Source organism: Cherax quadricarinatus, chromosome 62 (genome assembly GCF_038502225.1).
Source record: "Cherax quadricarinatus isolate ZL_2023a chromosome 62, ASM3850222v1, whole genome shotgun sequence".
Taxonomy (NCBI): domain Eukaryota; kingdom Metazoa; phylum Arthropoda; class Malacostraca; order Decapoda; family Parastacidae; genus Cherax; species Cherax quadricarinatus.
In genome coordinates, this window is record NC_091353.1 from 23,468,894 (window position 1) to 23,494,871 (window position 25,978).

Below are 25,978 nucleotides of genomic sequence, written 5' to 3' on the forward strand. Positions count from 1 at the left end.
TCTCTTTCTTCATTTCCATAGTAATTTTCACCCTTTTTCCTGCAGGGTTGGCACTAGAAGCTTTCTTGGGGCTCATGGTGACTTATTTTGCAGCTACAATCACTAAAAACACTGTGATAATATGAAATGTACCAAATGTATGCATGGATGTGACTGCACTGGTTGGCTTGTAAACACTGGCACACACGGGGCAGCTGAGGCCACGCGTGGGATGTGTCCCGGACGAATCGCATGAGGCGAGTTTTTTAGCGCGAGGCGAGGCAAAATTTTTGCGTTAAAATGTATCGTATGGTGGATTTAACGTAACGCGATGCCATCGTAAGGCGGGGGTCCACCGTATTAAGATGCTCACACTTCAACACAGTACGGTATATTAACATACTCACACTTCCAAAGCACAGTACTGTATATTACTTGCACTCACTCCAATAGTACAGTACTCTATATTAACATGGTGTAATAACAAAAGAACTGGCAAAACAATACATGTCAATACTTACTAATCTAGTACGAAAGTCTAAACAACTGTATTGTACAAACAGATTTAACGACATAAAAGAGGATATGAAAAAGATCTGGAAAACCCTCTCTGCAATTCTGGGCTCTAGAAAATTCTCCAGAAACAGCAATTAACTTAATGCAACCAGATGAACCTCACATCCAGCCAACAGACACTGCCAACAAACTTAATCTCTCCTCCTCTACTATAGGATCTAAGCTAGCAAGTAAAATCCCAAACTCAAACACTCAGCCAAAAGATCTCACTGGTACTTACCCAAATACTCTATATCTAGCCCCAATAAACCCTACTGAAGTCTCACTCATCATTAAATCACTAAAGAATAATGCAGACCCAAGTAACTTGCCATCACTCATGTATAAAAAAGCAGCTCATGTGTTCCCACCCATTATTGCAAATTATTATTTTTATTAACACACTGGCCGATTCCCACCCCGAAAGGTGATGTGTGGGGCTCGGACCAAACAGTAATCACTTGACTCACAGCTACCAGCACAACTAAGTAAAAGCCTCTGCTTCTATTTTTTATTATTATTATCACACTGGCCGATTCCCACCAAGGCAGGGTAGCCCGAAAAAGAAAAACTTTCACCATCATTCACTCCATCAGTGTCTTGCTAGAAGGGTGCTTTACACTACAGTTTATAAAACTGCAACATTAACACCCCTCCTTCAGAGTGCAGGCACTGTACTTCCCATCTCCAGGGCTCAAGTCTGGCCTGCCGGTTTCCCTGAATCCCTTCATATATGTTACTTTGCTCACATTCCAACAGCACGTCAAGTATTAAAAACCATTTGTCTCCATTCACTCATATCAAACTCTTTGCTTCCAAGGACAAAGTTCTTTGTCTCCACAGACTCTTAAGTGCACCGCTCACCCTTTTCCCCTCGTCAATTCTATGATTCATCTCATCTTTCATAGACCCATCCATTGACATGTCCACTCCCAAATATCAGAATACATTCACCTCCTCCATACTCTCTCCCTCCAATCTGATATCCAATCTTTCATCACCTAATCTTTTTGTTATCCTCATAACCTTACTCTTTCCTGTACTCACTTTTAATTTTCTTCTTTTGCATACCCTACCAAATTCATCCACCAACCTCTCCAACTTCTCTTCAGAATCTCCCAAGAGCACAGTGTCATCAGCAAAAAGCAACTGTGACAACTCCCACTTTGTGTGTGATTCTTTATCTTTTAACTCTACGCCTCTTGCCAAGACCCTCGCATTTACTTTTCTTACAACCCATCTATAAATATATAGAACAACCACGGTGACATCACACATCCTTGTCTAAGGCCTACTTTTACTGGGAAATAATCTCCCTCCTTCCTACATACTCTAACTTGAGCCTCACTATCCTCGTAAAAACTCTTCACTGCTTTCAGTAACCAGTGAAGAGTTTTTACGAGGATAGCGAGGCTCAAGTTAGAGTATGTAGGAAGGAGGGAGATTATTTCCCAGTAAAATAGGCCTTAGACAAGGATGTGTGATGTCACTGTGATTATTCAATATATTTAGAGATGGGGTTGTAAGAGAAGTAAATGTGAGGGTCTTGGCAAATGTATTTAATAAATCAGTGGAATCTTCAACCTTCCCATCGATACTCAGGACAGCAAGGGTTACCCCGATCCTCAAAGGAGGTGATTCAACTGAATTGAAGTTTATTTATTATATTTATTTTTTATTTGGACATGATACCTAGTTGTGCAAAGAAATATAGTGATTGGGTGTACATGCCAAAAGCCCCTTGTATGCAGAGCATTATGGGCAGGCTTAAAATTAACTTTAGATTAACTAAGCAATGATATATTCAGTGGTAAAAATTACAGTAAACAAATTACAACATGAAGTACAAATGAGTATTTCAAATAAGAAGCATTAAAGTTGTACAAATTTGTAGCATAACAATGTATAATATAATCGAATCAAATCGAGTAAAGTCAATGATCTGTAGTGCAGAAACAGGCCATATGGTCATTAGATGAGTTACTGTGCATTCAAGAGAATGGAGCATTCTATTAGGTAATGTAGTTAAAAAAAAACATAGTTTGACAGGGTCACAGGTTATACATTTATGAGATTCAGCTATTCAGTATTTATTTATTTGTGGTTCAGTAAGTGGTTTTTAAGAAGTCTTGAATTGATAAACAGACAGTCTTTCTTTTATATTCACAGGAAATGAATTCCAGATTTTTGGGCCTTTCAGGTGAATTGAGTTTTCACATAGTGCGAGATGGATATGAGGAACATCAAAGATGTTCCCCGTGCCTTGTGTTATGGTCATGTGTTCTGTTGAGGTTGGTAAGGAGAAGTTTGAGGGGAGGGTTTATATCCGAGTTTAGTGTTCTATGTATGCAGTAGGCACATAAAACAAAGATATTAACAAGCAAACGACATCCCCCACCCATCTATTTGCAGGGTGAAATCATTAGCTACGTTAAAACTTACAGATATCTTGGTGTAGATGTACCCTTTAACCCTTTCAGGGTCCAAGGCCCAAATCTGGAGTCACGCACCAGTGTCCAAGAATTTTCAAAAAAAAAAAATTTGTTATTTTTCCTTATGAAATCGTAGAGAATCTTTTTGTGAAAGTAATAAAACAAAAAGTATGAAATTTGGTGGAAAATTGACGAAATTATGCTCTCGCGAATTTTGATGTGTCAGCGATATTTACGAATCGGCGATTTTGCCGACTTTGACTCCCATTTTAGGCCAATTACATTATTCCAATCAACCAAATTCTTAGCTATTTCACTAGTATTACTTCTATTCTATCGATTGAGCACAATAAATCGCCAAGTCAACTGTTTCAACTGCAAAATAAAGTGATCGGAAATTGTTAATTTGGCCAATTTAACACAAAGTTCAAAATATTCCAATTTCAAAATAGGGTCCAGAATGAACAATGTAGGCATTCCTGGCACTAAACTAACATTTCCTCTGTTCATTAGTTATGTTTTGAGGCTTTACAAATAAATTCCATTTTGATTTTTTATTCACATAATGAATTTTTATACACACCAAAAAATAGAAGATTTACTGTTACGCAATACTGTAATAATTGTATAAATATCATCACCATATTTGTGAATGTATATTAGACCCACCAGCTGACGTGTATTAGACATGTGAGGTCGTTTGTTTACTCTTGAATATCGGCAAAAATTTAACATTTCTGCTACTTTGAGCTCAGTTTCAAGCCATTTCCAGTGCTAAAACCAATCAAAATCATCTCTATTTCTGTAATATGTCTTCCATTCTATCAAATGAGACCAAGAAATCGCAAATACAACTATAAAAAACATACGAAAAAACACTGCAAAGTTGCTGTTTTAATCGAAAAATCATGATTTCATTTTTTTTCTCTCATTATACACAGTGTGCTGCAGGATCTGTTTTATGTGGTGCACACATACCACATAGATGTATTCTCTCATATCTAGGCCCAAATGTACCACTCACAGTTTATCAGAGTGAGCTGAGCTCATGGCGTAGATCTACGGTTTGGACCCTGAACGTAAAGCCGTAGATCTACGGGACGGACCCTGAAAGGGTTAACAAATCCACTATACCACAACTAAACAAGAAATGTAAAGCTAGGCTAAATGGTCTCAAAGCTGTTGCTGGCTACAATCCCAACTATGGTGCTAATGTGAGAATTGTGAGAATGATGTACATAGCCTATGTTAGGTCCTTATTTGATTATGCTGCTCCCATGTTGATATTAGCTAGAGAAAATTCTCTCCGACCCTTGGAGTTAATGCAAAATGAAGCTCTCAGGATTATTCTTGGCTGTCCCAGATTTACAAAAGTTCTTAACATGAGGAAGGAGCTTGGTATTTCTAGTATCAGTGATAGGATTGTTGAAATTAACACTGTACTCGGTATTAGAATGTTGAGAAACGAACCAGACACTGTCACAGTGAATCTTACCAAGTGTCTAGAGGTAAATACACACAGATCTAAATGGATTGTGAAAACGTGCAATTGCATTAAGTTTTATAACCTGCATGAACTGTATCACTGTAGGCAACAAGAGCATTTCACCCCTCCATGGAAGATGTGTTCATTTAATATCACATACCTACAAGTCCCTCCCAAGAAGCTCATTGCTAGTAATCCCTTCCTTAAATCTCTTGTTAGAGCAACTGCTCAAGAAGAAATTTCTCACCTAGCTGGTAGTAATAAGTTATCACAAGTTATATACACTGATGGATCTAAACAGGAGTCTTCTGGCAGGGCTGCATCTGCTCTTGTTGCCACCTCCCTAGTTAAGAACGATAATAAATTTGTTGAGTTAGGCATAAGAATTAACAACTGGGCGTCTACACTGCAAACTGATTTGTTTGCAATCCTAATGGCGCTAAAGCTAACCTATGACACTGAGCTTGACTCTATCATCATTACTGATTCTATGTCATCATTGAAGGCTCTTGGCTCATATAATGACTCCAACAACATGCTCATTGGGGAAGCCAGGTATAGATACTCAAAAATTAGGGACAAAGGAATTAATGTACAATCGCTATGGATCCCATCACACATTGGATTACTCCTTCATGATAAAGTTGATATGTTAGCCAAGAAGAGTACCCAGAAGGAGAATGTAGAATATAACTTTGGTATAACTGTGTCTAGCATTAGGAATAATATTAGGAGAGAAGTAAATAATGAAAATGATTGTTATAGGAATGCAGTTAGAAGCCTGAGTAGATCTATAACCCACTATGATAACATGAACGTAGATAAGTATGTTTATGGAGCAACTTGCAATGTGAACAGACTGACTGATGTTGTAGTGGCCAGGCTTAGGCTTGGTTACAAGTACTTCTGGCAGTTTGGGAGACACACAGATGATGATCAAACTAAATGTAAATTATGTGATCAGGCATATGGCCACTCTCTTGAACACTATGTGCTTAATTGTCCACTCATTGAGGAATACAGAGACAGACAGTATAATAACCTATGTGACATGTCAAGATATCTTATTAATGAAAATAAGATACCAGATATACTAAGCAAATTTCTTAAATTTGCTTGTAACAGATAAGCGAACTATAGATATGTAGATATAAATCCATATGTATTCCTGTTAACCCTTTGGGGCCTAGTTCCTAGGCCTTTTGTGTATCCATATGCTCTCGCGCTACCATCCACAGGATGGATATGGGGTGCGCAATAAACTAGCCACTTCGGTGGCAAAATCTAATCAATCTAAGTAGGCACAATAATAAGTATGGATGTTTTGTACAGTGAGTAAGTTTAGAGTTTTGAATATTGGTGGAGTATGCTGCCTGAAGTGGGAATTTGTCATCATTCTGACTGCAGCCTTTAGTTGGGTAATTAATGGTCTGAGATGATTTATTGTTGTTGAGCCCCATGCACAAATTCCATAGGTGAGATAGGGGTAAATGAGTGAGTGATATAGGGCCAGGAGGGCTGATTGTGGAACATAGCACCGTATCTTCGATAGTATGCCTATGGTCTAGGAGATTTTCTTGGAAATTTGTTGTACATGTGTTTGAAATCTGAGTCTATTATCAAGGTGGATTCCTAAGAATTTTCCCCTCTGTGAACATTGTGATAGGTGATCTGCTTATCATTATGTTAAGAGGAACATCTGTAGTTCTGTTCCCAAACTGAATGTAGTAGGTTTTGTCAATATTGAGAGTTTTTTAATCATCATCCAGGTAGATATTTTCTGTAATTCGGTATTTACAGTATTGGCTAGTATAACTGGGCTTGGGTCAGAGAAGACGTATGTAGTAGTTTGAGTGGTTGCGAGGCATTTGGTAGGTCATTTATGTAAATGAGCAAGAGAAGAGGGCCATTGACATTTCCCTGTGGGACACCAACTGTAATTGGCTGTGTGGAACAGTTTGCTCCATTTGTGTACACATATTGGCTTCTGTTGCTAAGGTATGACTTTAGGTAGTTGAGGGAGTGCCCTCTTACACCATAGTGTGGCAATTTTATGTCCAGCAAAGCATGGTCAACTGTATCAAAAGCTTTACGTAAACCAATAAAGATCCCCAATGGGACTTCTTTTTTCTCGAGTGCAGTGTATATTTGTTCTAGCATGTGTATAATAGCATCATTCGTATTTTTATTAGGCCTGAACCCAAACTGACAGGGGTTGAGTATGTTGTGGGAGATGAGGTAGGAATAGATTCGCTTATGAATTAGTTTTTCAGAGATTTTAGAGAGAGGGTGTAAGTTGGATATTGGCCTATAGTTATTCAAGTCTGCTTGACCTCCTCTATGTATGGGGGTGACCTTCGCTATTTTAAGAACTGTAGGGAAGGTAGAGGATTCGATGGATTTGTTAGTGTTGCAATGATTGGTGAGAGCACTTTTGAAGCTTTTTTGTATATAAAGGGTGGTAAAGTATTTAAATCTCCTGTCTTGTTCTTTAGTGTGTTGATAATAAGGGAGACTTCTGTTGGGCGAGTCGGAGCTAGGAACAGTGTGTTTGGGTAGGTGCCAGTGAGGTAGTCATTGGGTGGGGTATTTGATCTTGGGATTTTACCCGCAAGGTTTTTTTTCCTATGGTGGAGGAAAAAACATTGAGTCTGCTGTTTCAGTTGGTGGGAGTTGGGGTTCATCTGGTATTGTTAGTTTGATTGTTCTGTTTCCTGATATCTTTTTTGTTCCTAGAATTTCAGATAGGGGTTTCCAGGTCTTTTTTGTATCACCTTTAAAGTTGGATAATCTGTTCTCATAACACAAGTTTTTTACCCTTCTTATCAGGCTGGTTAGGATAGATGAGTAATGTTTTGCTTGGTCTCTGGTTATGTGACCCATTCTGTACTGTTTTTCATATAGGTGCTTTATATTTATGGATTTGAGGATGCTGGATGTTAGCCAGGGACTGTTCAGTCTCTTAATTGTGATCTGTTTAGTTTTTTAGGACAGTGCTTGTTATAGAGGTATTGGGTCTTTTTTAGAAAATTATTAATACATTCGTCAGTTTGCCAGTCGATGTTTGTCATTGTTGTTGTGAAGTTATTAATGGCTGCTTCATTATGAAGTCTGAAGGTTACTTTAGTAGTATCTTGGGGTAATTTACCTAGATTGGTTATGAGAAAGGTGGTCTGTGGTATTATCTGTGATTATGCCTGATTTTAAAGGGGATATGGTGTTGGTCCAGATGTGGTCTAATAGGGAAACACTAGTCTCTGTAATTCTTGTAGGTTTTGTTACTGTTGGTAGCAACAAGCAGTTACTCACAGTGTTTGTGAATTCAGTTCCAAGTGGGTCCTGGTCTTGCAGGAGATTTATATTAAAGTCTCCTGAGAGTAGTAAGCGATCTTTATTCACGTATGCATCAGTTATCATTATTATTATAATCAAAAAGAAGCGCTAAGCCACAAGGGCTATACAGCGCTGCAGGGTAGGGAAGGAAGCGAGGGTACTGGATGGCAGAAGGGAGGAGGGATGATCAGTAGGTTACAGAAAACAGCGGGGCAGTGGATAGTATGGGGGTAGAGGGTAGCAAGAGATTGAAGTAGAAAGGGCTGAAGGTATCAGAATTTGTGAAGTCAGTCAGTTGTTGTCAAAAAGTCAATGAAAGAGTCCGGATGAAAGGTGGGTCCATCAGCGAGAAGGGAAGGTAAAGAGAGAGCAGCGGAGTGAAGACGATGACGGAGGTAAATTCTGCGTGCTCGTTGATAAAGTGGGCAGTCCAACAGAATGTGGCTGACTGATAATGGAGCTTGGCAATTCTCACAGAGAGGAGAAGGGCGCCTCTCCATGAGATACCCATGACTAAGATGAGTATGGCCAATGCGAAGACGGGAGAGAGTAGTCTCCCAACCTCAACACTGGTGATAACAAGACGGCCAGTAACCTATACTCGGTTTAATAGATTGAAGTTTGTTGCCGAGCATAGTAGACCAACGTTGTTGCCAACGGGTGTGAAGGTGGGAAGATATTGCAGCAAAATAGTCCGTAAATGGAATACCTCTATATGAAACTGGTAGGTCATGTACTGCTGACTGCGCAGCAGTGTCTGCCTGTTCATTGCCCTGTACGTCAACATGACCAGGGACCCAACAAAAAACAATATCTTTATGCTTGGTAAAGATGCAGCGTAGCCAAAGTTGGATACGGAGGACTAAGGGGTGAGGTGTATCAAATTTCTGTATAGCCTATAAAGCACTAAGGGAGTCTGAGACAACGCCAAATGATGACACAGGCATAGATGCAATACGGATAAGTGCTGCAAGGATGGCATACAATTCAGCAGTAAAAAGACTAGCCGAAGATAGTAAATGCCCTCGTACGACGCTGTCCGGAAACACTGCTGTGAATCCTACACCGTCAGAAGACTTAGACCCATCTGTGTACCAATGGCATGAGAATGAGAGTGGAAGTGGTCAAGAAAAAGAGAGCGGGAAGCGATCGTAGACAGTTGGGCTTTCGAGCAAGGGAGAGAGAAAGAACAGACTCGAACAGCTGGAACTTCCCAGGGGGGTAGGGAAAAGTGAGATGCTACATGAACATAGAAAGGTGGTAATTGAAGAGAAGACAAGAGCGAATGAAGGCGAAGAGAGAAGGGATGGAGTAAACAGGGGCGGCGAACAAATAATGAATGTCTACTAATAACAGTAACCATTCTATAAATGGAAGGATTGTGGAGATCATGAGAGCGTACATAGTAGCAAAGGCAATGGGCATCACAGCGATCGGATAAGGATGGAACGTTCGCTTCTGCATAGAGGCTCTCGACAGAGGAAGAGCAAAAAGCACCAAGGCATAAACGTAATCCTTGGTGATGAATGGGGTTAAGGCTAGAGAGAGTAGCAGGAGATGCCGCTGAATAGATCTGGTCACCATAATCAAGTTTCGATAAAATGAGGGTGGAATGTAGGCGAAGGAGGGTTCGACGATCAGCTCCCCATGAAAGATGAGCAAGGGTTTTAAGAAGGTTCAGCCGGCTGTGACAAATTGCCTTCAGAGAGGTAATGTGAGGTTTCCAGGATAACCTACGGTCAAAGAGGAGGCCCAGAAACTTGACTGTATCACGTTCAGGGATACGGGAGCCATAGAGGTACAAAGGATGATCGGAGATGACAGAGCATCTAGTGAAAGTAATTTGGTGGGTTTTAGTGCTCAAAAATTTAAACCCATGTGCGGTGGCCCAATTGGAAACACGGTCGACCGCATGCTGGAGAGAAACTGTAATGAGGTGACAGTCAGCGCCTGCACAGGCAATAGCGAAGTCCTCAACATAGAGTGATGACCAAATATGTGATGGAAGACTAGAGGCCAAATCAATGATAAAAATATTTGAAATCCGCAGGTAAGGGTTCCTACGGACTATAGGGGTTAGAAAAGTCCACATGCGGAGGGAGCAGAAAACGTTCAAGCATCGAAGGAACGGTGCACTGTGAAGAAAGGAGTTGCGCAGATGGAGGAGAGGAGAGAGAAGGAACAGAGGGTGGATCAGTGTCCATTGATGGGTTGGTCTCTGCAATATATTCAGAGATTGCTTCAAGTGTTTCGGAATTCAGAGACGGCGTATGGGAGACAATATTGGAGATGGTAGGGGGAGGATGAGTAAAGATTGGAACGGTAATGGACTGTACCAAGGTACGGGGGGGGGGGGAACTCGAAAGGGTGGAGGGAACTGGAGAAGAAGCATGGAAGGGGGCAGAAGAGGCAGAAACCTGGGAGGTAGCAGAAGAGGAAGAAACCTGAGAGGGAACAGGGGAGGTAGGTATAGTACGAGGAGGAGGGTGAACCTCTACACTTGTAACAGAGCCAGTGAGAAGGGAAGAACCCGGTACAGAGACAGGGAAGGTAAAATGAGGAGGTGGAAGTAGGGAAGGAGGGGTTAAAGGACCTTTTTTTGACTTCTGAGAAGTAGAGGGACGATTGGAAGGAGGTGTCGTACGAGGTCTCGTCGATACTGAGGCTTGTGAGGGAGAACACGAAGAAGCGTGAACAGACTGAGGCATTGAAGTAGGGACGTCTGAGCCTAGGACAGCAAAAGAATTAGATACAGGAGTGACTATGGGAGAGGTAACCACAGAGGAGGCTGCAAAAGATGGGACCCCAGAAGTGGGGGGACGTTTTGAAACACGGGAATAAGAAACACGAGGTAGTCTCCCTCAGAGGCAGAGATGAGAAACTGCCATGGCATAAGGGAGACCTTCTGCCTCTTTGAGGTAACGGATTTCCCGCTCATTTAAGTAGACTTGGCAACGGCGAGAGTACGAAGGGTGAGCCTCATGACAATTAAGGCAAGAGGGAGGTCGATTGCAAGATGTATTAGAATGGTCATCGGCTCCACAGACTGGGCATTCGGCTATGGATCTGCAATATTTAGCTGGATGGCCAAATCGCCAGCAATTTCTACACTGTTGCGGTGTAGGGATCACCTTTCGAACTTGTAACCGATGTCCTGCCACATAAACTGAGGATGGGAGTTCACGGCTGTCAAAAGTTAAACGAGCCACATTGCTAGGGTATCGTCTCCGCCCGCAGGCAGGAAGAACATAAGTGTCTACCTTGAGGACTGGGAGATCTTGGAGTTCCAGCTGTTCAAGAATGTCATTGCCACATGTCTGGAAATTTTGTTGAACTATGGTATGGGGCAGAATGATGGTACCACTACAAGAATTGAGGGAATGATGTTTTTCAATAGTGACAGGAACAGTATCTATATGGGAAAGAAGAGAAAGATCATGAGCTTGGGTAGCATTCTGTACAGTGATGATGCACGTACCGCTCTTAAGAGCATAAAAAGAAATATCTTTACCAACATGGCGTAGGAGTGCCTTGCCAATACTGTGGTCGGAAAGATAGGCGGTAGAGGAAGTCGGTCGTAAAGTGAAGAATTTAGTCCATTGTGCAGTCTGAAACTGAGCGTGGAAAGGGAGTGCAGGACGTGTTGATCTTTTCTGAGAAGAACGACAAGGTGGAGAAGTATCATCAGCAGGTAACTGTCATTGGCGTTTAGGCGTGGGACCAGAATTAGTCCGATGCGGAACGGGCCGGCAATTCGAAAATTGCCACACCGTAGAGGGAGAGGCCGGAAGCATAGTCAAAGGAGAGCGGAGGTCAGATAAATCAAAGGAGTCAGTTGAGACCTCAGTACCTGAAGCGGGTGAGGAAACAGCACCGGCAAGAGGTACAGAGGCATGAGGAGTGTCCGAAGAGTGGTCCAAAGACAAGGCGGGGTCAGAACGGGGTGCGGTATCAAGAAGGGGCCTTGGGGAATCAGGTTCATGGACTAGGGCTGCCATGGTTAGGTTACTTCTTTCTTTTTGTTTTTAAGAAAAAAAAAAGAAAGAAAAGAAAATAAAAATAAAAAAAAAAGAATAAAAAAAAAGGGGGGACTGGGGAGGGATAGTTCCTAGGAGGAATGAATGGGCCAGAAATCTCCCTCTGCGCCCAAGAGGACCTCAGCACCACAAGTAGCGTAGATGCAGCATGGAACCCATGCCATACCCTACCCATCATGCCAGTAAACTAGCAATCTGGGATAGCAACCTCACATCTGCCGAGCTACCTCGGTGGACAAAAGAGAGGGCGGCCGGATATCCGCCACAAAGCATACCTCCTTCAGCCACCACCCCCAGAATCCGAAAGGTGGCTTCCAGAGATACACCCGTCACCCGAAAGACACCCAAAGCCACTCTCAGGGATACTGGAGAGGGATTGGGACATCCCCAGGCGATCCAGATTCCACGGCAAACTACGCCACCGCCAAGAACCTCAACGGAAAGGGATGGACCCCGGTACCCTTTCCCCTACTTAGGAACTAGCGTGCCTGTGGGAAAAATCCCAAAGGCCAAAAAGAGGAAGGGCAAAAGGGAGGGGTGGGGAGGGGGAGGAGGAAAGGGAAAAGGGAAGGATGGGATAGGGAAAGGGGGATTGGGGGGTAATTAGGTTCAGTCTGCGGAAGGAGACCCACAGGTCTAATTCCTCAGACTAAGAGCCTCTTCACCACGCCAAGGAGCCCCCCTTGAAGAGGATCAGTTATCATACTTCCTAGGTTTTCACTAAAACAGCTAATATTTGACTGTGGTACTCTGTTGATGTTTATCATTGTGAGAAGTTTTTGTAGGTATTTGGATATGAATTTAGCTATTATATATTCCCCATGTTCATCCCTTGTGCAAGTATTCGTGATACAATCTAGTTGGTCTGAGTAGTATATAGCTGTGCCACCCCCTTGTTGATCTGGCCTACAGTTGTGTATAGCTGTGTAACCAGGAATGGCATAGACATCTGTATCAGGCTTTAGCCAGGTTTTGGTGAGAGCAATGATGGACATACTGGCATGCAGGGAATTTAGTAATGCTATGAGGTCATCGTAATGTTTGCTTAAAGATCTGACATTGTAGTTAAAGACAGTTATGTTATTGTTGACTCTGAGAAGTGCCTTTCTTTGTTCTGATGTGTAGTAATTACAGTTGCTGTTTGATTCATTTAAGTCATTCAATAAGAGGTTGGTATCAGGATCAATGCTAGTAATTGTTATGCTGATTCACGATTTCTCTAAATATGTCTTAAAATTTTGTTCATCTAATATTACATTGCGATTATCGTCGTTATTAGCTAAAACGATGAAAATTAGCTTTATAATATTACATATTCATTTTCATCTCTCTCATTTTTCATTTTTTTTATTTTATTATCACACTGGCCGATTCCCACCAAGGCAGGGTGGCCCGAAAAAGAAAAACTTTCACCATCATTCACTCCATCACTGTCTTGCCAGAAGGGTGATTTACACTACAGTTTAAATTGCAACATTAACACCCCTCCTTCAGAGTGCAGGCACTCTGAAGGAGGGGTGTATTTTGCACTGATGCATCATTTACCAGTGATAACAACCATTTATGACCTCACCTCTGGTTACTACTCGCCTGATGAGAGCTTACGTCAGAGGTGAGTGTGGTAGAGCAAGGCAGCACAACACCTCTCTCAGTCTCGAGGTCTTCCTTTCCTGCTCATTTACTTTAAGAGACTACCTGGAGAATAGCATTATTCCTTAAGTCTCCCGCAAGTGCGACTACTTGTGATACTTCCACTTAGAACCTCTCCTGTGTTGCACGGATTTCAGTTACGCTGGTCAAATTATAAGTGTTTGAAACTCAGATTGTCTCAGGAAATTGACTATCTTTATCCAATCTACCCATTCAGCCAGAATGGAGGCCATTGTAACAATATATGATTATAAGTGTGTTAAAATGTTTATATCTAATTGATAAGTAAAAGGTACCATTAAAATACCTTTAGCCCATAAAATAATATACGTTATATTAAAAGAGATATTTTATGAATTTTTCTATCTCCGTAATACTAAAAATGATCCGCACAAGAGATTGAATTATATCAGTATATATAATTTCTTATTACGATTTCCCATGTGTATATTACATACTGAAGATCCCCTAGACTCATGCCATAAATACTGTAGAAATTCCATGGAACATCGTAATATAATCATAAGATTTACAGTGAATCTATAATTAGGCTTAAGTATAAGACAATGTAAATATTCTAAAGCTAAAAAATAGCATCTTAATTATTTTAACAAATGTAAATACGTACAGTAAGGCCCCACTTATATGGCAGGTAAGGTTCCAGGCTACCGCCGTAAAGCGGAAATTGCCGTAAAGTGGAACATCCTTTTTTTCCCCCTTATAAATGCATACAAATACTAGATAACAAGTTTACACTAACATATATTAAGTTAGCAATAGAACTAGGCATCAAAAAACAATAAAAAAGTAAAATACACACATAGTTCACTCATTACTTACCTTAAAATATTTGTAGTCTTAAACTAGGGTGAGATGAGTAATATTTATTGTAAGAAATCAAGTGCAGTATGTATGGTAGCCAGCCAGGCCAACCCACCCACACATACTATTCTATGATATTTAAGCATCCCAGAGCGATAAAATGCATATACAGTGGAACCCCGGTTTACGATATTATTTCATTCCAGAAGTATGTTCAGATGCCATTACTAAACGAATTTGTTCTCATAAGGAATATTGTGAATTAGATTAGTCCATTTCAGACTCCCAAACATACACGTACAAATGCACTTACATAAATACACTTACATAATTGGTCGCATTGGGAGCTGATCGTAAAGTGGGGGTCCACTGTACAGGACACTCATTACTTACCTTAAAATATTTGAAGTCTTAATGTAGGGTCAGAGGTGAGTAAATGAGATGAAACGAATAAATGAGAGAGAGAGAGAATGAGTACATGAGAGAGGACAGGCGCAGAGTTATGTAAACAAACCAGGCGAACGTAAGTTTTGTAAACGAAGTGTACACGTCTGGTTTGTGTACAAGTTACATTGTGTACAAGTTGTCTCTACATTGATACAGTAAAATAAATAAAGAAGAACACTCCCATTCTCATGTAACACCATTTTTAGAAGAAATGACACTCTGAGTGAAGACAATGGACATAAGTCACTCTGTCCGACTTTTTTGGGTTATCCTAGGTTCTCTACACATATGCTGTTATATATGATAATCTATGTAACTGTATTTGTGTATACCTAAAAAAACTTACTTACGTACATACGAAAGGAATAATTTTCTACAGTTACCCCCAGTAACACATTTTCTCTGATGGACTACAGAAAATGTGTTTCTTGCCGTCACTTGTACAAGTTGTCTGGCTACCACATCTCATATTAATGCTTATTTATTCTATTGTGGGGTGTATTTATCATCTTTATATGTTATGCATCGTGTTTATTATATAATTTTTAAAAAATATCATAGATGGATTAATGAAAATATGTATATTAACGTAATATACGACATTTAATGAGATTGGGTGATTATTATCATTACTAATATGACATCTCGAGACATAAGACACTCTTACTGATTTTAATGTGTACCTGCATGCCAGCACAGTATGTAAGTTTATTTAGGTACAGGTATACATAAGTATAATTATCAGAGTACAGTGGACCCTCGCATAACGATGGCATCACATAGCGATTAATCCGCATACCGCTTGCTTTAATCGCAAAAATTTTGCCGCGCATACCAATTAAAAACCCGCTCACCGATTTTCGTCCGAGACGCGTCCAATGTGCGCCCTCAGCCAGCCTCACATGTGCCGCCCGTGCCATTGTTTACCAGCCAGCCTCCGCGGTAACATCCAAGCATACAATCGGAATATTTCGTATTATTACAGTGTTTTCGGTGCTGTTTCTGGAAAATAAGTGACCATGGGCCCCAAGAAAGCTTCTAGTGCCAACCGTACACCAATAAGGGTGAGAATTCCAATAGAAATGAAGAAAGAGATCATTGATAAGTATGAAAGTGGAGTGCGTATTGCCGACCTGGTCAGATTGTACAAGAAACCCCAATCAACCATCGCTACTATTGTGGGCACCAGAAAGGCAATCAAGGAAGCTGTTCTTGCCAAAGGTTTAACTGTGTTTTCGAAACAAAGATCGCAAGTGATGGAAGATGTTGAGAGACTCTTATTGGTGTGGATAAATGAAAAACAGCTAGCAGGAGATAGCGTCTCTCAAGCGATCATATGTGAAAAGGCTAGGAAGTTGCATGATGATTTAATTAAAAAAATGCCTGCAACTAGTGATGATGTGAGTGAATTTAAGGCCAGCAAAGGTTGGTTTGAGAGATTTAAGAAGCGTAGTGGCATACATAGTGTGATAAGGCATGGTGAGGCTGCCAGTTCGGACCACAAAGCGGCTGAAAAATATGTGCAGGAATTCAAGGAGTACATAGACAGTGAAGGACTGAAACCTGAACAAGTGTTTAATTGTGATGAAACAGGCCTGTTTTGGAAGAAAATGCCAAGCAGGACCTACATTACTCAGGAGGAAAAGGCACTCCCAGGACATAAGCCTATGAAAGACAGGCTTACTTTGTTGATGTGTGCCAATGCTAGTGGTGATTGCAAAGTTAAGCCTTTATTAGTGTATCACTCTGAAACTCCCAGAGCGTTCAGGCAAAAGAATGTCCTCAAGGATAATTTGTGTGTGCTGTGGAGGGCAAACAGTAAGGCATGGGTCACTAGGGACTTTTTCTATAACTGGTTACACCATGCATTTGCCCCCAATGTGAAAGATTACCTAACTGAAAAGAAATTAGAACTTAAGTGCCTCCTGGTGTTAGACAATGCCCCTGGTCATCCTACAGACGTGGCAGAGCGACTTTATGGGGACATGAGCTTCATTAAGGTGAAGTTTTTGCCTCCTAATACCACTCCTCTCCTGCAGCCCATGGACCAGCAGGTTATTGCAAACTTCAAAAAACTGTACACAAAAGCTCTGTTTGAAAGGTGCTTTGTAGTGACCTCAGAAACTCAACTGACTCTAAGAGAGTTTTGGAGAGAGCACTTTAATATCCTCAATTGTGTAAACCTTATAGGTAAGGCTTGGGAGGGAGTGACTAAGAAGACCTTGAACTCTGCTTGGAAGAAACTGTGGCCAGAATGTGTAGACAAAAGGGATTTTGAAGGGTTTGAGGCTAACCCTGAGAGGATTATGCCACTTGAGGAATCCATTGTGGCATTGGGAAAGTCCTTGGGGTTGGAGGTTAGTGGGGAGGATGTGGAAGAGTTGGTGGAGGAGGACAATGAAGAACTAACCACTGATGAGCTGATAGATCAACTTCAAGAGCAAGAGGCCAGACCTGAGGAAACTGGTTCAGAGGAGGGGAGAGAGAAATTGAAGAAGTTGCCTACTACAAAGATTAAAGAAATCTGTGCAAAGTGGCTTGAAGTGCAAACCTTCATGGATGAAAATCACCCTCACACAGCTATTGCAAGCCGTGTTGGCAACCTGTACACTGACAATGTTGTGAAACACTTTAGGGAAGTCATAAAGGAACGAGAGGTACAGGCCACTATGGACAGATATGTTGTGCGAAAGAAGTCCAGTGACTCTGAAGCTGGTCCTAGTGGCATTAAAAGAAGAAGGGAAGTAACCCCAGAAAAGGACTTGACACCTCAAGTCTTAATGGAAGGGGATTCCCCTTCTAAACACTAACACTCTCTCTCCCCTCCTCCCATCCCATCAATCATCACCAGATCTTCAATAAAAGTAAGTGTCATGTAAGTGTGCATGCCCTTTTCAGTTTGTGTGTATTAAAATTAACATTTCATGTGGTAAAAAATTTTTTTTTTTCATACTTTTGGGTGTCTTGCACGGATTAATTTTATTTCCATTATTTCTTATGGGGAAAATTCATTCACATACCGATTATTTCGCATAACAATTACCCCTCTTGCACGGATTAAAATCGTTATGCGGGGGTCCACTGTATATATAAAATATGAAATAACTTTTAAAAACACTTGAAATTTTGGAGTTTCAGACATAATGGAGAGACTTAGTGCTTACGGATCTCACATAGAATGTAAACAAACCGGGTGGGGCACGGTGACCGTATTAGAAAGTCAGGTGGGGGGAGCCGTATAGTGTGTTTTGGTCATAATTTGAAATGATCGTATTAGCAGAACGCCGTAACGCGAAATGCCATAAAGCGGGGGGCCTACTGTATATGAACTAAGGTAGTTCTTTAAAGCTAAAATAAAGGAGAAAATATATAAGGGACTAAAATAAGTAGTGGTAAACAAATAAAGTGATAATCAAATAAGGGAGCTAGGGAATATAATAGTAAAATAATGAAAGTATTACACTTTAGCACCTGAAAATAGTGCCTTAATTATTTTAACAAATGTGAATATATGAACTAAGGTAGTTCTTTAAAGCTAAAATAAAGGAGAAAATATAAAAGGGACTAAAATAAGTAATGGTAATCAAAGTTAAAATGGACATATAGTCACTATGATATAATATTAATATTGGAGTAAGATCTGACTTGTAATATGAAGTTTGAGCAATTAATAGCACTAAAAAAAAGTAAAAAAAAATATGAGGTAGTTGGTACTAGTTAGTAAAAGATAGTACAGGGAATTGCACAATAATGTAATAGGAATATACACTAATTGCACCACACAATATAAAAGGGACTAAAGTAAGTAGTGGCAACCAAGAATAACATTAATTTTGGAGTAAGATTTGACTTGCAACACAAAATTTGAGCAATTAATAGCAATAAAAAAGAAGTAAAAAGTATTTGAGGTAGTTGGTACTAGCTAGTAAAAGAAAGTTCAAGGAACTGCACAAAATGTAATGGGAACATATACTATATGCACCACATGTATATGTGTGTTAAGGACACTTATCTAATCTGTTACTGAAATGTCAGCTTTTCTAAGGAAGGTAGAGAAATCATGTTCATCTGAGATGTTCTATTGTTGTCCTGTTGCTGTTTTTCTAACTAGTATTTTCCTATCTCGCGTGAAACACTGATGTATTTTGTTTTCCTGTTTAAGTTTTCTCAACCTGAACAGAAGGTTTTGACGTTTTCTTGTTAGACACTCGTTGATGTACACTCCATTTCTCATTGTAATTGCTGATTTAATTAGGTCCTTTTTTCTATAATATGAATGAAGTCTGATCATAATACGTGTACTGTGTTTACTACCTTGTTTTCCTAGCAGACACGTTTCTTTGATTTCATTGCTTTGTACGATAGCTTGTACGTGGCCATGTATTATTCTGATAGCAGTTTCTTTGCACTGGGCTTGGGATATGTCACTAGGAATGTGTGGGCTGTTTATTATAACTGCATCTTGTTCGGTTTTGTCATCTTGGAAATCAAGGTATTCACTGAGTCGAGTGTGCATGTTCTGATTCCTGTCCTTGATTAGACGTATAGCGGAACTTGCCCTTACTATCTAAAATGTTCGAAAAAGTAATACACAAGCGAATTTAGTCTTATTATCCCACAATATACTTGATCCCTGCCAGTTTGGATTTAGGCTGAAAAAAAGTACGAATGATGCAATTGTACAAAAGCTCAAACTACTATATACAGCACTCAAAAAAAGTGAATATCCCCTAGGGCTCTTCATAGACCTACAGAAAGCATTTGATATAGTGGACCACAATCCCTTGCACCAAAAACTTGAACATTACAGTATCAGAGGACATTCCCTTGATTATCTAAAATCTTAGCAATAGACACCAGTATGTACACACAGATGGTGTTACCTCCACTACTCAGCCTGTAATTGTTGGAGTCCCACCGAGAAGTGCCCTTAGCCCACGTCTCTTTCTCATTTACATCAATGGCCTTCCCAACACATCTAAACTCCTTAAACCAGTTCTATTCACAGATGACACTGCTTATGTCTTCTTCCAGTCTAACCTGGCATTGCTTAGACACACTGTAAATGATGAGCTACTAAAAATATCTACGTGGATGATGACCAACTAACTTACTCTCAATGTAGACAAAGCCTGCCTCATGCTGTTTGGAAACGTAACTCCAAATTTCCAGCTAAACATATTGATAAATGGTTTCCCCATTATGAGACACACTGAAGGCAAATTTCTAGGTCTTCACTCTGAGTGCAATCTTAAATTTCAGACCCACATCCAGCATATATCCAAGAAAGTCTCCAAAATAGTAGGCATCCTTTCCTAGATATGGTACTATGTACCCCAAATGGCACTATTTGCACTATACCACACTCTCATCTACCCTTATCTCACCTATGGTATTTGTGCTTGGGGTTCAACCACGGCTAATCACCTTCAACCATTAATAACCCAACAAAAAGCTGCTGCGTGGTTGATTACCAACTCTTGCACCAGGCAACACACTCACTGCTCTTCAAGAGCTTGTACTTGCTTAATATACAAAATATTCACTCATATTATTGTGCCTACTATATATATACAGATCATTATATTCCAGTATAAATCCTCCTCTCAAACTTCTCCTTGACAACTACAACAGAACACACAGGCAAGACACAAAACTCTCTTCAACATTCCTCATGTCATTCCTCACGCAGAATGCAATGCATATAAAGGCCCGAGGATCTGGAATTCATTGCACGAACCAGCAAAATGCCCCTGCTTGCAAATCAATTTAGGGCTCTACTTAAAAATCATTTCATCTCCCAAAATTAACAATACCAACACTATGCTAAATCATATAGCCAGTTCGAAGCAACTCAAAAACTCTTGAAAAAGTTTACAACAGACTGATTAACTAAATGTTAATACAGTGGACCCCGAGTTTCATGATTAATCCGTTCCAGAGTGTCTGCCAAAAGTCAAAATTCATGAAACTCAAAACCATTTTCTCCATAAGAAATAATGTAAATCCAATTAATCCGTTCCAGACACCCAAAAGTATTAACAAAAATTATTTTTTTATAGATTAAATAAAGATTTACATACAGAAAAGAATGAGAAATCAAGTATAAAACAATATCACACTTACCTTTACTGAAGACTCCTGTTGGTGTATGGAACATAAAGCAGGAACACTGCAGCAGACCTGTTGGCCCATACTAGGCAGGTCCTTCACAAACCATCCTACTTACAGAATATTTGCCCAACCTAATTTTCAATGCTGCCTAAGCAATAAGAACATAAGAATGGAGGAACACTGCAGAAGGCCTACTGGCCCATACGAGGCAGGTCCTTATCAAAACGACCCCTACCCAAAGCTACCCAAGAATATCCTCCCGTACCCAATGGCACCAATCAAATCCAGCCCCTCCCACTCATATATTTGTCCAATCTCTTCTTAGAGCTACCCAAGGTCCTAGCCTCAATCACCCCACTTGGAAGATTGTTCCACGCATCCACAACTCTGTTCGAAAACCAGTACTCACCTACGTCCTTTCTAAATCTAAATTTATCCAACTTAAATCCAATTATTTCTGGTTCCTACCTGGTTCGACACCCTCAGTACTTTATTAATATCACCTTTGTTTATACCCATCATGCACTTATACACTTCAATGATATTTCCCCTCATTCTACATCTCTCCAGAGAGTGGAGATTTAAGGCTCTAAGTCTATCTTCGTACGGGAGATTCCTTACACAGTAAATCATTTTAGTCATTCTTCTTTGTATGTTCTGCAAAGAGTCTATATCCGTCCTGTAGTAAGGAGACCAAAACTGAGCGGCATAATCTAAGAGAGGCCTCACTAGTGATGTATAGAGCTGGACTGGACTTTAGTCAAATTGACTGGACTTCTTTGACGAGTAAAGGAAACACTCGTAAATAATCTGGAGATCACTCGTAAATAATCTGGAGATCGCTGAAGAGCTTGGCGCAAGTGATCACAAATCCATCAGTTTTAGCATTAAGTGGGAATACGAGAATAATGATAATACAGTAAAAGTCCCTGATTTTCGTTCTGCTGATCTGAACCCTTTCAGGGTCCAGAGGCAAAATTTCAAGGGGTGCCCCAGTGTCCATTAAAAAAAAAAAAAAAAAATTCTCACAGAATTAAAGATAATATTTTTGTGAAGGTAATAAAACAAAAAAAAAATTCTGATCAGCACTTACCGAGATATAGAGGCGGGAAGTTGACCCAAAATGACCGGGTGGTGGCAACATCAGCGATTTCCGCAAAATCGCATTTATTTTACATTTTTTATACTTTTTTTTTTCTAGTAACATTTGTGGCCTGTGAGACCAACACTGTATATAATCTATGTGTTGTTTGTCCGTCGATTCGACGAGGACCATCTAGTCATCCTGGGGTCGAAGTTGGTGGGTACGCAGATGACTTGTCAGGCCAATCCGCGCACGAAACGTTCTCTGGCAGTGTGGACAGGGAAGGGTGGTGGCATCGAGGGGTCTGATGGCTCTGGTCTTCCTTGCCTGCCTGCGCTGCTCAGCTAGTGAGATTCTGCTTGCCTCGCAGGATGTTGCCCCTTTCTGGACAACTGCTCGTCAGTCATTCCTGTCCTGAGCTATCAGCTCCCACATGGTGTGGTTGATGTTGAAAGCTTTCAGAGCAGTCTTAAGGGTGTCCTTGTAGCACTTCTTTTGGCCTCCTTGAGAGCGCTTTCCATGCTGCAGTTCGCCAAACAAGAGTTTCTTTCGCAGCCGGTGGTCTGGAATGCAAGCAACGTGACCTGCCCAGCGAAGCTGTGTCTGCATTAGGATGATGTAGATGCTAGGCAGACCAGCTGTAGTCAGCACTTCTGTGTCTGGGATCTTATCTTGCCATTTGATGCCGAGAATTTTTCTGAGCCGTGTGGTGTGAAAGTGGTTCAACTTTCTGGCGTGATGTTTGTAGACAGTCCAGGTTTCGCAGCCATAGAGAAGTGTGGTGAGGACTATGGCTCTGTACACCTTGATCTTGGTGCTTGTGGTGATAGCAACGGCTTGCTGCTCCTTCAGACCTGCGCCGAACACGATATTCTGATCACCAACACCGTCTTTAGCCTCCCTACCCGCAACAGGACATCATGGATCATGGATGCACCCGCGTTCCAAACACTGGCATCTCATTGATTATGTCATCGTCAGGAAGAGGGACAGGCAAGATGTACGAGTCACGAAGGCCATGTGTGGCGCGGAATGCTGGACAGGCCATCGCCTCATCGCCTCAAACTTCATCCCTCCAGAGAAGAAGTCCCTACCCCTAGACACAAGCAGCTCAAGCTTCATCCCTCCAGAGAAGAGGCCCCTACCCCTAGACACAAGCAGCTCAAGCTTCATCCCTCCAGAGAAGAGGTCCCTACCCCTAGACACAAGCAGCTCAAGCTTCATCCCTCCAGAGAAGAGGTCCCTACCCCTAGACACAAGCAGCTCAAGCTTCATCCCTCCAGAGAAGAGGCCCCTACCCCTAGACACAAGCAGCTCGAGCTTCATCCCTCCAGAGAAGAGGCCCCTACCCCTAGACACAAGCAGCTCAAGCTTCATCCCTCCAGAGAAGAGGCCCCTACCCCTAGACACAAGCAGCTCAAGCTTCATCCCTCCAGAGAAGAGGCCCCTACCCCTAGACACAAGCAGCTCAAGCTTCATCCCTCCAGAGAAGAGGCCCCTACCCCTAGACACAAGCAGCTCGAGCTTCACCAGTATTTAGGTGATCCAGTGTCAGACAAGTGTTAGGTCAAGAAAATGAGGTAATAACTGTGGATAGGGTAATAAGGGTGGAAAGGGGGGCAATGTGGCAGATGTTGCAAGTGTATGGTGTAGGAGGTAGGTTACTGAAAGCAGTGAAGAGTTTTTACGAGGATAGTGAGGCTCAAGTTAGAGTATGTAGGAAAGAGGGAAATTTTTTCCCAGTAAAAGTAGGCCTTAGACAAGGATGTGTGATGTCACCGTGGTTGTTTAATATATTTATAGATGGGGTTGTAAGAGAAGTAAATGCGAGGGTCTTGGAAAGAGGCGTGGAGTTAAAAGATAAAGAATCACACACAAAGTGGGAGTTGTCACAGTTGCTCTTTGCTGATGACACTGTGCTCTTGGGAGATTCTGAAGAGAAGTTGCAGAGATTGGTGGATGAATTTGGTAGGGTGTGCAAAAGAAGAAAATTAAAGGTGAATACAGGAAAGAGTAAGGTTATGAGGATAACAAAAAGATTAGGTGATGAAAGATTGGATATCAGATTGGAGGGAGAGAGTATGGAGGAGGTGAATGTATTCAGATATTTGGGAGTGGACGTGTCAGCGGATGGGTCTATGAAAGATGAGGTGAATCATAGAATTGATGAGGGAAAAAGAGTGAGTGGTGCACTTAGGAGTCTGTGGAGACAAAGAACTTTGTCCTTGGAGGCAAAGAGGGGAATGTATGAGAGTATAGTTTTACCAACGCTCTTATATGGGTGTGAAGCGTGGGTGATGAATGTTGCAGCGAGGAGAAGGCTGGAGGCAGTGGAGATGTCATGTCTGAGGGCAATGTGTGGTGTGAATATAATGCAGAGAATTCGTAGTTTGGAAGTTAGGAGGAGGTGCGGGATTACCAAAACTGTTGTCCAGAGGGCTGAGGAAGGGTTGTTGAGGTGGTTCGGACATGTAGAGAGAATGGAGCGAAACAGAATGACTTCAAGAGTGTATCAGTCTGTAGTGGAAGGAAGGCGGGGTAGGGGTTGGCCTAGGAAAGGTTGGAGGGAGGGGGTAAAGGAGGTTTTGTGTGCGAGGGGCTTGGACTTCCAGCAGGCATGCATGAGCGTGTTTGATAGGAGTGAATGGAGACAAATGGTTTTTAATACTTGACGTGCTGTTGGAGTGTGAGCAAAGTAACATTTATGAAGGGATTCAGGGAAACCGGCAGGCCGGACTTGAGTCCTGGAGATGGGAAGTACTGTGCCTGCACTCTGAAGGAGGGGTGCTAATGTTGCAGTTTAAAAACTGTTGTGTAAAGCACCCTTCTGGCAAGACAGTGATGGAGTGAATGATGGTGAAAGTTTTTCTTTTTCGGGCCACCCTGCCTTGGTGGGAATCGGCCAGTGTGATAATAAAATAATAAAATAAAAACTGTAAAAGCAGAAGAGTAATATGAAAGATGATGAATGGGAGTCATGTGGAAGAGAAGAGGAAGATGCAATATGAAGGAGACAAGAACTCAAAGATAAAGAGAATAGTATACCAGTCAATTTAATTTGTTTACCTGGAGGCCAGAGTGCAGCCAGTGGAGGTATGATTCTCCTTCAGTGTGTCGTGGGGCATCGGGATCCACCATCACCACAGTGTATGTCTTTGTCTGTAAGATAAAGCAGCTTTTAATCCCAAACCTATACAAATACAGCCTATAAGTATTCTCCACGGTACCTTGACAGATGAAACAACTACTAATGTTCATGACTGCATGACGTCCAGGATAAAGCAGCTGTTATAACACTGCAATCCCCCGGGTTGCGCAAACCTAACAATCTGGTCTAAATCCTTTATAGTTTTTAGTTATGGTAGTATTGACAATAGACACGATCTAACTTTCATGTATACTATGATAACACTTACAAGGTACATGAGTGGAGAGTGCTGAGGCTTATGAGGACAAACAATAATCTTTGTAAACTTGCAAGGGAATAAAAGAATTTGAATTTGTTAAGAACATTCATATATGATTTTACAAACATTATAGATTAATTTAACGATTCTGCAGAAAAATGAATGATGCAAGCATACACTGGTGGTAAATTATGTATATTATTCACAAGATGACCAAAGAAAATCAAACATCATTTTATTTCCACTGTGGTCCTTCCTAAAGAATAAAGTTATAATACTAGGACTGGAAGAAACCACCAAAAAGCCCACACTGGGAAAGGAACTTTATGATAATATTTTGGTTCATCATGGACCACTGGCTAGTCCCAACACTTGTGACTTTACACAAATAACCTGCACATAGGAGAATGAAACTGATGTTGATGTTTTGGTCCGATTAACTAATGGCCCAAGTCAGACTGAAACGTAGTCATTAATCTCATGCTTCAACGTGCGGGTTATTTGTGTATTATCCCAGTCATGATATTGTGCCTTTTTATTTTTTAACTGTGATTTTACAATATTCCAGAATGTACCAAAACAGCATCCTAAATAAGTTAGTGAAGGAAAGGATCCTTCCTAGCACAGACCAG

General features: G+C 41.1%; 1 protein-coding gene across 1 annotated transcript in view; it reads right to left on the bottom strand.

The window, feature by feature from the left end:
* Window positions 1-25,978, bottom strand: part of LOC128687221 (protein D2) — a 215,972-nt gene that overhangs the window by 55,775 nt on the left and 134,219 nt on the right. Inside the window, exon 4 of the mRNA XM_070098501.1 lies at window positions 25,006-25,098. Within this exon, the coding sequence (XP_069954602.1) occupies window positions 25,006-25,098 (93 nt within the window). The remainder of the gene's footprint in view (window positions 1-25,005; window positions 25,099-25,978) is intronic.